General features: G+C 36.7%; 1 protein-coding gene across 1 annotated transcript in view; it reads left to right on the top strand.

Annotated features, from left to right (window-relative positions):
- SLC47A1 (solute carrier family 47 member 1) overlaps window positions 1-13,152 on the top strand; it is a 103,458-nt gene that overhangs the window by 70,423 nt on the left and 19,883 nt on the right. The window contains exons 28-29 of the mRNA XM_079130349.1: window positions 9,861-9,969; window positions 10,938-11,013. Of these exons, the coding sequence (XP_078986475.1) occupies window positions 9,861-9,969; window positions 10,938-11,013 (185 nt within the window). The remainder of the gene's footprint in view (window positions 1-9,860; window positions 9,970-10,937; window positions 11,014-13,152) is intronic.

The following is a 13,152-nucleotide window of genomic DNA, read 5'->3' as shown; positions in this document are numbered from 1 at the left end:
AGATTCAAACTAAAAAGCTTTCTCTCAGCAAAGGAAACTATCAGCAATGTGAAGAAAGAGCCTACAGAGTGGGAGAATATCTTTACCAATCATACTTCAGATAGAGCACTAATCTCCAGAATCTATAAAGAACTCAAAAAACTCTACTCCAAGAATTCAAATAGTCCAGTCAACAAATGGGCTAAGGAAATGAATAGACACTTCACAGAAGAAGATCTACAAGCAATCAACAAACATATGGAAAAATGTTCAACATCTCTAGTAATAAGAGAAATGCAAATCAAAACCACCCTAAGATTCCATCTCACCCCAATTAGAATGGCGATTATCAAGAATACGAGCAACAACAGGTGTTGTCGAGGATGTGAGGAGAAAGGTACACTCATACACTGCTGGTGGGGCTGCAAATTAGTGCAGCCACTCTGGAAAGCAGTGTGGAGATTCCTTAGAAATCTTGGAATGGAACCACCATTTGACCCAGCTATCCCACTCCTTGGCCTATACCCAAAGGACTTAAAATCTGCATACTACAGAGATACAGCCACATCAATGTTCATAGCTGCTCAATTCACAATAGCCAGACTGTGGAACCAACCTAGATGCCCTTCAATTGATGAGTGGATAAAGAAACTGTGGTGTATATATATACAATGGAATATTACTCAGCCATAAAGAATGATAAAATTATGACATTTGCAGGCAAATGGATGAAATTGGAGAATATCATGCTAAGTGAGATAGGCCGATCTCAAAAAGCCAATGGACGAATGATATCGCTGATAAGTGGAGGATGACACATAATGGGGGGGGAGGGAAGGGTTAGAGTTAGGGTTAGGGAGGGGGGCAAGTATGGAGGAAGGAACTACTGTATAGAGGGTAAAGAGGGGTGGGAGGGGTGGGGGGAAGGGAAAAAATAACAGAATGAATCAAACAACATTACTCTATGTAAATTTATGATTACACAAATGGTATGCCTTTACGCCATGTACAAACAGAGAAACAACATGTATCCCATTTGTTTACAATAAAAAAATATATATATATATTTCTTAAAAAAAAAAATTAAAAGGTTGTCTGGGAAATTGGATCACAGATCATTTTCGTTTCCTTATACTTTTCTTTAATCTTAAAAGTGAAAAAAATTGTAATGGATATCCATGTGATCTGCTGGAAATAAAAAGGCAGAGTGTCAAGGAGCCGGCCTAACATGTAGAGGACAGGAGCAGAAGGAAATTCAGCTAAGAGTTGGAGGAGCTGGGCTGAGGGATGCAGGGAGGTAGCATAGTGGGAGGTTGGAGAGTATCCGTTGGGTTTAGGATTAAGGCCATTAGCGATCTCATGGAACGATGAAGAGGGACAACCAGATTTGAATGAATGACTTTCAAGGTAGGTAAAGGAGTAGAGGCTGCTGAAGTAGACAGTTCTGCTTAAAGATTAACCTTGGTTGTCAAAGTTGGGATGTGTGAGATCAGGGGAGGGCTTTGATTTTGCTTCTGTATATATGTATGTATGTATTTTGGTACTGGGAATTGAACCCAGTGGCACTTAACCACTGTGGTCACATACACAGCCCTTTTTATTTTCTATTTTGAGACAGAGTCTTACTAAGTCAATTAGGGCCTCACTGAGTTTCTGAGGCTGGCTTTAAACATTGTGATCCTCTTGCCTCAGCCTTACCGATGGCTAGAATTCAGGCACGCATCACCATGCCTGGTTGCTTCTGTTTTTAAATGGTGGTAGTAGAGCTATTTGATAAACAGTAGACATCTACTGTTCTGTCTTCAGATCTGTTTTTCTATCTGTTCTGTCATAGACTTCCCATTTCTTTACGTTTTTGTTTTTAATTGTGGTAAAATATATTTAACATAAAATACTATCCTAATTGTTAAGTGTACATCTCAGTGTGTTCTGAGATATAATTAATTGCACTATTGTGCAACCATTTCCAGACTTTTCATCTTGCAGAATGAAAACTGCATCCACCGGGCTCCTGGCATCCACCACCTAATTTCTGTTTTTGTCAGAGACTTCCTTTTGTTAGAGATGGGGAGGTAATAATTCATTATTCTTGTGGAAAGAACAAGCTTTCTTAGTGGTGAGTTTACAGTAAAATACATAGAAATAAACCAGTCAAGCCAGAGTTAGTGGCTATAACAGGAAAACTAGAGTTAAGATTTTGAGATAACAATGTAGTAATAAGAAAGATAGTAGAAAATCATTATGTTCAAAATACTTAGACATGAAAGAAAGAATCGAAACCAAAAGAATGATATTTGCAAAAGAACCAAGTAGAACTTTGAGAAGTGGAAAATAAAGTCATTGAAATTTAATATTAAATATACAAAAATAGCTGGTCAGTCACAGCTAAAAAGAATCAATAGTGAACTTGAAGATAAATGGGAGGAAATTCCTCAGTATAAAACAAAGGCATATAAAGAGACAGAATGTATGAAAGGAATAGGTCATCATATATGTAGTAGGAATTCCAGAGGGAGAGAGTAGGAGACTGGGGTAGATACAGTATTCAGAGACATTAGATAAGAGACAGAGACAGCAAGATGATTAAAGATATGAATCTAAATATTTTCAAAATCTAATGGATCATTGTACTGGAGATTTTAACTGGGAAAATAAATAAAGAAATAAAAAGCATCAAGATTGGAAAGGAAAATATAGATGGAAAGAAAAAGTAAAACTATCCCCATTTGCAAATGACATGATCTTTTATATAGAAAACCCTGAGGAATCTGCATACAAACACATATACCTTAAACTACTTAGAGTTACTAATGAATTCAGCAAAGTTGTAAGATATAAGATAAATACACACTCTTAAGTTGTATTTCTACATATAGCAATGAATGATTTGAAAATGAAATTAAGAAAACAATTCAATTAAAGATATTTGGTAACAATATATGAAAAAGGGCATTTTGTTTTAAGTTTTATCAGTGAGGTTCCCTATATTTATGTTTAACTAGTTGGGTTTTTTTTGTTTGTTTATTTCCTTGGCCTGTTTGTCAGTTAGGGCTTAGTGGGATTGTTTTTCTTATCCACTTACATGGAATCTGTATAACCTGAAGATTTTATCATTTTTCTGTCAATTCTATCTGTAACAAACTATTTTCATTAATTAATTGATTAATTTTTTTGGTGCTGGGAATGGAACCCAGGACCCAGTAGCTTTTAATTTTACCATCTTAATATAAAAGTAGTTCATACTAAGAAACAAATAATATGTTCACATAGTTCAGAAGTTTTCAAAAGTGAGCGTAAACTTGCTTCCTCTCTTTTTAGTCTGTTCCCCTCAGCCATTCCACTCAACCATTTTCTGATCATTGTTACCAGGCCTTTGTACCTATATTTCTTAATGCCTTTACCCAATAACTAAAGACTGTTGAGAAAGATAAAGAATATGAAGGATATAGCTCATTTTCCATAGTGTCTCCTCTATCTTATGGTTTTTCTTTTATTTCTAGTTCTCTTAGTGGTTACTTTCATGTCTTTAAATAAACATAGGCCTCTTTTTCTTGATCCATCAACTTTATAGATGCTGTATCTTGACCCCTGTAAGATGAGGAATATTTTGTCATTACATTTCTTTCCGTATCTCTTCTCATTTGCTTTCCAAATTCCACAAGCTGTTTTACAGCCAGCTGCATGTTATGAGATGGACACTAATTTAAATTTACAAATAGTGACTCATGGAGTCCTTATTTCCTGCATATTTAGAGATGAGGAAGAGGGACTTAGTTCAAGGAAGTAATTGGTTGGGATTTGAACCCAGGGACCTGGCTCCAGAGTTCATGGTCTCAACCACAATGTTCTGCTACTGTATTATTGTTTTTATTGTGTGATGGTTATAACCTTTGTATTATATTTTACATTATACTTGTATGTTTTATAATGCTGAAAAAACCAACATTAATAACAATATGATTTTTATAAATATGATAATTTACAGATCCACTTGATGGTTCTTATAACACATGAGAAGAAAATGCTATCCAAATAGTTACCAAAAGTCTTAAGACTGTGGAAAGAGAACTTTACCATCTAAAGATGAAATTGATGATTTTTTTTTCTTGTTTTCATCAGTTGGTTAAAATCATATCATATTTTAGTTTGTTTAATATTTAGGACAGGAATTTTTTAATGCCTTCATCATCTTATTAAGATCATCTGGTGTTTAAACAAACCATTACATATGAATCCATTTGTTTTTCCTTAAATACCTCAGGACCCTTTGGTTCCTTATTTTAGTTTGTATACACTGATTTCTAGACTTTTTCTAGCATGCTACATAGCTGTCACTTCAGAATTAATTTCTTTTTCTTCATGACTTAAGTCTATAATTTCTTTGATCTCATTTATTCCTCTTAGATTTCTTTAAAATGCTTTGTTTTAAAAATGGAGGTAAAGAATTTTTCCCCAAGATTAAATGTAAGTTAGATCATGAGCCATATATATTTGAGTCTTTATTTTCCCTTAACACTTCATCAATAATTTGACTCAGTATAGAATCATAGGTTCAAAATAATTTCCTTAGAATTCTGAAGTCATTGCTCTGTGTTCTGGCATTCAGTTATTGACGTGTGAAGCCTGATCTGAATCTGGCTGTTGTTCTTTGCACATGATTTTTCTCTTTGAAGGTTTTTGCATTTGTTCTTTATCCATGTGGTTCTGAAATTTCACAGGGGCTATTTTCTTATGATACTTTTTACTTCTGTTTAATACTGTTTAATACTGACACCCTTTCAGTCTGAAGACTTGTGTTGTTCTTCAACTCTGGGAAATTAAAAAATATATAACCTCTTTCCCTTTTTTGTCAGTTTTTTCTTCTATTCTCTCTTTTAAAATTTCCTATTAGGTGAAAGCTGAACTTCTGGATTAATCTTGCTTTTGAGGGTTTTTTTATATTTAAAAAATTTTTTTTTACTTATTTTCTGTTGATTGCTGCTATTAAGTTTTCTTGAGTTTCATTTTTAATTTCCAAGAGTGCTTTCTTTTTCTCTTATACTCCCTTTTTCATAGGAACCTATTGTTCTTGTTTAAATTGTATTACCTTTAAATATCACTGACAATATTATATTGAACTTTTAAATATTCTTTTCTCTTCCTTTGTTTTTTGAACTTCCACTTTTTATTTTTTAAACATTATTTAACAAGAAAAATATTCAACCCAATTTTTAAAAATTAGGATGGATTAATTTATAATAAAATAATCAACTTAAAGTAGCCTTTTTATTTAGGGCCAAAGAGGCCAAGAGTTCCCATTTAAACAGCAGAATTGCCCAGTTGATACTGTTACCTATGTTTGATGGCACAGAAATATAAAAGTCACACAACTTTCACTGATACCCACCCTACCCTCCAGAGTGAAGTTCAAATTACTTGCTTGTCAGGTCAGTACTCAGACTTAAAAATCAGTAATATTTTGACATATATCTACAACTAATCTGATGAGAACACTTTAAAAACAATTCTTATAGAAAAAAACCCTTAAAATAATTTCATGGCACATTAGACTGCTTACAGAAACAGTAAAGATGAAAAAAAATACAAGAATTATAGTCCCTTGTTTACAGAAACAACCCAAATAATAATATTTTCCCTAATTAGTTATCCTTCCTTCTTATAACTTATTAGCAGAGACAAATTATAAGAAGCAGAATGCACCAGTTTTTGGTTCTTGGTTGTAGCTGCCAGCTTAAGAGTGCATCACTGTGAATACAAAGCAAAATGTGATTATGATCACAAATTCTGGAATGGGAAAAAAAAATCAAAATCTCTCTTAAAGTTTTCCTTTATCCTTGCTTTCAAGTCACAACAAAATTCACAGCAGTTTAAAGGATGATGAGAGATTAAACAGGGGGCCCACACACAAAAAAAAAAAAAAAAGAGAGAGAGAGAGAGAGTTAGATTAATTTTACCTATTACATTCCTAAAGAAAAACGAAGTATAATGTATTACTAAGTTAACATTCCATAGTAAGCTACTGGAGCAAATACAGCATTTAACAGATTCATTTACAGATTAGGCATGGTAGCTTTAGGCAGAACATCTTATTTTCACACTGTCCAATGTGCAACCTTTAAAAAACAAAACAAAACCATAATGGAATATGTAATTTAGACAGCTGGCCAGGCACTTAAATCGGGGAAAGTGACCTTGAGACTTTGAGGTAAACTATTATTTTCAGCAATCACATATTCTAAAAACTGTATTTTATACCACACTAACTGAACTTATTCAGCTTTTAACTCTTAAGTTTGTCATTCTGTTGGTTTGTCATTCTGTTATGCCAAAATTCACACCGAAGTGCAACTTCTTAAAAAGCTATTAAAGAACATTTTCAAGTCTGAATTTTGGCCCCATTTCTCTCCTTCTGTGCTTAGAACATATCTGACCAAACTATAGATACATACACACAAGGGCTAAGGCCACAAGAGCCCAAAAGGAGTAACTAATCTTTCTCCCTAATTTGACATTAAATTTAAAAGACTTTTTAGATTCACACTGCCAGTCACATAGACATAAAAGAGTACAGATGAGGTGATAAGCCTCAATATAACTTCAGGAAAATGACAGAGCAAGAGGAGCAGACACAAAACAGCACAGAGTTTCCATTTATAAATGTCAAGCCTACTGTGAATGCTCCCAGCATTAGCACTAAGGAGCACAACTCCAAGTTTATTATACTCTGGGCATAGTGTGTTTTTCTTCCAACTCTTCTGAACTCATTTATGGGTAATGAGGAGTTTGTTTAATAAATGAAAATTCATATTAGAAGACAAAAACCTCAGAAAATGTTCAGACATTAGAACAGTAAGTGGTCATTCTGGAATTAGTCCTTTATCAAAAGTTATCCAAATCTATTTTTCATTATAATTCCTGGGGCTGGCAATGTAGCTCAGGAGTAGAGTGCATGGTTAGCATGTATAAGGCCCTGCGTTCGATCCCCATGCCACCAAAAATAGAAAATTATCAAGGTATTATCTACAAATGGAAATACCATTCCTCCACATCCTCCTAACCATTAATTACATTTCTATTCATTTCTCAGATAGCAATTTCATTCCAAAGGCTACTTCATGTTTTGAACAAACTCATCAGCTTTTGCTGTTTATTTTGAAAACTAACTTATCAATATCTATTTAAAATCCTTCAGAGAACATTATGAGTTTAAAAACATTTGATTTGAGGCACCCTCATTCTCAAAAAGATGAAAAAAAATTGGCTTAGTTTCAAAGTTGTTTAAAAAAAAAGAAAGAGGGGGAAGTTAAAATATAAAGACTCCTAAGCTGATCCTCCTTAGAATATCAAACTTTTCTAGTCAAGGTAGAGGACTCATGCTTATTAATCTCTTCTTTCCTTGCAGGATTAACAGCAGGCATCCAACAAAACTACTAGCTGGAGTTACTGGTCCAGGGAGCAAATGTGGAAGAATTTTTCTCTGCATGATGCTACCTGGCTTGTTCAGGTTTTGAAACTGTGACCCTGGTCCATTAGCACCATGCTTTACTCAACTGAAATAATTAATCAAGCCTCTGTTGCTGTGGGATAAGGGGCAGAGAGTAGGGTGAGAAGGGGATTGAGGGCAGTTATATACATCACTGAGAGACTATGATATGCAGTGAAAATGTAATCGGTTAATATACTATATTTGAGGTTTGAAAATCACTGATTACAGCTATAACATCACACCAAATTTTTATAATATTTGAATAACTGCAAATGTAGAGCTTTCTGGTATGACCCAAATTTGAATATAAATGGAAGATCATTGAACATGAGATATCCATAAGCTAAAAGAAACAAATTATATACATTTATAGGTAGTCACCTACCAAAAAAGACTAGATAAAAATTAAGTGAAATTATTTGTAATTGCTCCCAGTTTCATTTTTCCCCAGGGGAAAGCTCCAAATAGGCCTCTGGAAAATCATCTTCACGTAAGAAATGGCATCTGCTAACGTATAGGTATATCTTTCTTTTCTCTTCCTTAAGTCATCTATTTTGTTTCCTTTGAGATCAAGTGGCCTTTTATTTATCCTGATTTCTTTTTGGAGGAATGTGTTCTTCAGTTTCCTCAAAGCTTTGGTGATCTTAATGATTCATTTATATTTATGAATGAGTGAATATATGAATTCATCAAATAAATGGCTGGCATGGCATCTCCATTCTGTGATTTGGAGATTTTTCTCCAACAGATCTTTGCCCTGAATGGGAAGGACCAGTGGGGAGCTAGGTGCAAAGGTGATCTCTTTCAAGTGACATCTTAATTTTTGATTGATTGATTGTGGTACTGAGCTATGTCCCTAGACCTTTTTTATTTTTTATTTTGAGACATGTTCTCACTAAGTTGTCCAGGCTGGCCTTGACATTGTGATCCTCCTACCTTGGCTTCCCACATTTCTGGGATTTCAGGCATATGTGGCTGTGTCTGGCTAGGGATTATGAGGAGCTATGAGGCATAGGTAGTCTGACCTCCATATTCCTGTCCCACCCATGTCCACCCATTCCCTAAAACAAAAGAGAAGGGGCTTGATTTGGGGCACACACAGTACATAGGGAACTTACACACAGTGCCTTTCTGTGTTAGCCTGGCCCTTCTGTGTGTAGAAAGTAAGAAGGAGCTCAGATAGTTCTCAATGGCAACTCCCTGGATACTGCTTTCCCTGCCTCAGTGATAAACCTGGGACTTCAAAACTCTAGGGATCCACTGGGAAGAAGGAGCATGATCCAGCCTTCTGTCTATACCCTAGGGCTGTGGATCCCCATAGTTCTACCCCAGGATCATGGTGCTAGTACCCTCTTCCAAAAGCTGTTCTGCTAGTCACCGTGTTGTCAATAAATTCCTCTCCACAAAGCATGGAAATTAATTTTCTATTAGTGATATCAGGGGAAGGATGGGGGGGTCAAGCACGTAAGCCTTGTCTTTCATCTTGAACTGAAAGTCACTGATACATACTTTGGGCAAAGGTCTTACATGGTTTTATGTTGCCAAATATATGGTTTCTCAAGTTCTTAATCTTAACAACTTGATATATACGTTTTATTTACTTAGGCTAGTTTTCAAAAACCATAATGAATTCGAAGGCTGTGGGTGCTGCTTGTGGCAGAAACAAGAAGTTGAAGCTGGTGTAGACATGAGAGCCAAAATTAAAGATGTCTGTCTATACAACCCATGTTACACAAACAGCCTGAAGGCAGCACTATGTTGCAAGATAATATTTGGGGGACAAAGATTACTGATGGTTGAGTGGTCTATTTGAGAAACAAAGAAACTTACAGTTTTAGATTTCCATAATTGATAATTAAAATAAGTATTGGCATTTGAAGGGGCATATTCCAGCTGTCTGGATGGTCACACATGGAGTGTTTCATCTGTCCCACCATCAATGAGGGACTATGGAGTCAGATTTCATCAACCTTTATTGAGTTCTACAGTGTGCCAGACTTTGTCCTAAGTGCTTTTTCACATGGATCCTTCAATTCTTATAAATAAATGATATTTATGGTTTATATTACATTATATCTTAATAGCTAGCTTGAATTAAATCATGATGTTGAAAGTGTTGCAGTAAAGGAGGGGCTTTGCACCCAAATCCAGCTTCCTTAAGAGGTCCTGGCCTGGTCCCTGTGAAGCAGGGAGACGTCAGGGCTGCAGTGAGGAAATCAGGTGTCAAGGAGGCTGAGCCCTTTATTTCCCATCACACAGATAGGATGAAATAGAGTTAGTTCTAGAACCCAGAATGCTGAGTCTGTCCAGAGTATCCATCTAGTTGGACCCTAGTGTGCTAATTTGTGAATTTTCAAGGTTTTTGAAGTTACGATTTATGTTTGCTAATTCCTAGGTGCCTTTTGGCTTTGGCGTGGCTGCCAGTGTCCGAGTGGGCAATGCTTTGGGGGCAGGGAATGCTGAGCAGGCCCGGTGCTCCTGTACCACTGTCCTGTTGTGTGCAGGTGAGTAAAGCCCTTTTCCTTCTTGGTGTCTTTAAGGAATTTAATGTGATAAGTGCAAATCAGTGTCAGAATTTCTCTATGAATTGAATCACTTATATTCACTCACCTATGCTCTTTTCAATTTACTGAGCCAAGTAAATCTTCTAATTACAATTTTCTGTTACTGCATACCAAGGAAATAATGTTCTTGGTTCTACTGAAATAATTTCCAAGGCAATTATCATATGAAGTTATATTTTATGACCATAGTAGAGTCAAAGTGACTAATTCTTCACATTCCTTGACCTTCACCTCCTCCAGCTATTCCAGTGTCCTGAAATCTGAGCGGTTAGAAAAGATTCTGATGCACTGACGTCCTGGCCTGTTTGTGCTGCTATAAGAGCATACAGGATGGGGAGCCCAAAGTCAAGGCTCCAGCAAGTTTGGCTGTCTAGTGAAGGCTGCTCTTTGGTTCCAAGCTGGAGACTTGATGACCTTTCTCCTGTGGCAGAAGGGAAGGAAGGATGGAAAGGGGTCCAGAGACACCTAACCCATTCTTCAGGGTTTAGCCCTCATGATTCAGTCACCTTGCAGAGAGCACGCTTCCCAATAGTTTCATTGGAGATTAAATTTCAACATGAATTTTGGAGAGGACAAAGCCACTCAAACTACAGCAACTGAAATCTTATTGAGGATGTTTTTTTGTGAGTCTATCTTAGAAAAAGGAGTCAGAATCACTGGATCTTAATTGTCCTTTTCATAGACAGCAAACAGACACGTTATTTACCATATATATATTTTTTGAATTGGGATCTTGCTATGTTACCTCAAACTTGTGGGCTCAGGCAGTTGGGACTACAGATGGGCACCACCACACCCTGCAACATCATTGCAAATAATGGATGCAAATCTTGCATGAGATGTCAGCCCTAGGATTGCTCACACTTTGGAGAATTGTCACTTCCTGTTGCTTCTTCCATGCTTTCCAGGTGTTTGTGCACTTGCAGTGGGAGTTCTGCTAGCAGCTTTGAAGGATGTGGTTGCCTACATTTTCACCAGTGACAAGTATGTACTCATGAAGAAAAATCTCGTTGCCGTTAGGTTTTCTTTTATTTATTTTTTTTTCTTTGCTATATTTTCCTAATTATGAGAGCCAGGTAGCAGTTTACTTCATAGGAAAGCTTGTCACGCAGCCAAGAATGAGAAGCACAGTATTGTGTGAATGAGTTTGAATGAAGAAAGCCCGAGAAAACCATTCCCCCTCCTCCAATACCCAGTTCATTTACTCATCAGACCTGAGTGTAGTTTTGCTCAGATGTACACAGGAAGAGTATATGCAACATCCTCATCCCCAAAGAGGCACCTTATAATCCAGGGCATGCTGATGGTATCCATGCCTGATTCTTTCTAGGCAGTATTTACAAAAATGACTGACTTGATCTTAGGCTCAATTGTATTTTCTGTGACGCTGTGTTTGAATATTTTTTTAGGTATGCTAATGTGTCTTTTCAGTAAAAAAAAAAATCTTCACAGGTAGCAGATAGTACTCAGTGGTAGAGTACTTGCCTAGCATTCTTCTAGTCCTGAGTTCCATCCCCAGTCTGAAAAACATTCTTTTTCATGGAAAGTTTGAAAGTTTGTACCAGTTGCTTCAGGTTCCTGCTGGGAAAAAAATTCAGTTTTATTCTTTACAAGTCATGCTCTCCCAGTTTCATCCAACCTCACTGGGTTTAAACAAATGCCTAAATATATTCTTATACAATCTTAGGACTAAAGAAATGGACAGATGGAGAAATAGGCACTGGTTTTATCTTCCTGCATTAAATAACAAAAAAATAGACAAAAAATAGGTATTTTAAAAATGTGTTTCATCCATATGAATAATAAGCAGCACAGAAGAGTTATTCCTGAGAGGGAAATGAAATGAAGAAAACCCATGATTAGCTCAGCTTACTGGAAGAAGGTTTCAGGCCAAGAAGGGGAAGCCCTGTTGTGTTAGTCAGCTTTTCATTGCTGTGACAAATACCTGAGAAAAACAGCTTAGAGTAGGAAAGGTTTATTTGGGGTCACAGTTTCAGAGGTTTCAGTCTATGGTCATCTGGCTCCATTGCTTTGGGCCTGAGGTAAGGAGGAACATCATGGCAGAAGGATGCTGCTCAGTTCATGGTAGCTAGGAAAAAAGAGAGAGAGGGAGGCTAGCAGAAAGACCAATGGACAGACAGACAGATACACACACACACACACACACACACAGAAGGGAGCGGGGGAGGGCGGTAAGAAATACTCTTCAGGCATTTCTCCAGCAACCTATTTCCTTCAACCACATTCCACTTCCTAGTTTCCACTGCCTTCCAGTAATCCATTCAGCTACCAGTGGATCAATCCACTGATGAATCCACAGTCCTTGTGATCCATTTTCTTTCCTAAAGCTCCACCTCGGAGCACTACAACATTGGGGGACCCAGTCTTCAACACATGAGTTTTTGTGGGACACTTTGCATCCTGGCAAAGCTCCTCTGTCCCCGTGGAATGAAGAAACAAAGTTGGGAGTTCAAGGGGGCCACGTCATTGGAGTTCACAAAGCCAAGTGTCAGAGAGAAGAGAGTTCCATGGAGAGAGCACTTTCAAGATCCACAGAGGTCTTTCTAGGTCTTCAGCTGACCACGGAGTTGTGTATGCATATAACTCAGGGAAAATGAGGCCAGGAAAAAATAACCAAAAGGAGCAGGCAGAATAGTCCCTGAAGTTTGTAAAGGATTAGGAAGAGTTTGTGTTTCCACCAGCTGAATGAAAGAACACCGATACGTAGGACATCTGGTGGAGTTTTCAGAAGGGTGTTGACTAGAAGAGAAAAATTAGCCCTAGGAATCAAGGGCACTCTGATCTTGCCTAACCAAGCTTACGTGTGAACCTTAAAAATATCAAACTGTTTCCAGAAAGCTTAACTGCATCAAAGCTCAAGGGTATATAAAATGATACCTTTGGACCCAACAAAGTAAAATTCACAACATCTAGCATACAATTAAAAATGACCAGGCAAACATAGAAGTAAAAACTAAAATCCAAAATGAAGGGAAGTATCAGTCACATGAAAATGACCCAGAATTAAAACAAAAAACTGAATACAAGGATATTAGAACAGCTTTTAAAACTCTGACTCATATTTTCAAGAAGGTAGAAGAAGAAACTTACTTTTTATTTTTT

The sequence above is a fragment of the Sciurus vulgaris genome, assembly GCF_902686455.1.
Source record: "Sciurus vulgaris genome assembly, chromosome: 3".
NCBI lineage: Eukaryota > Metazoa > Chordata > Mammalia > Rodentia > Sciuridae > Sciurus > Sciurus vulgaris.
The sequence above is the reverse complement of the archived record's forward strand: the minus strand, read 5'-3'. Positions and strand labels throughout refer to the sequence as shown.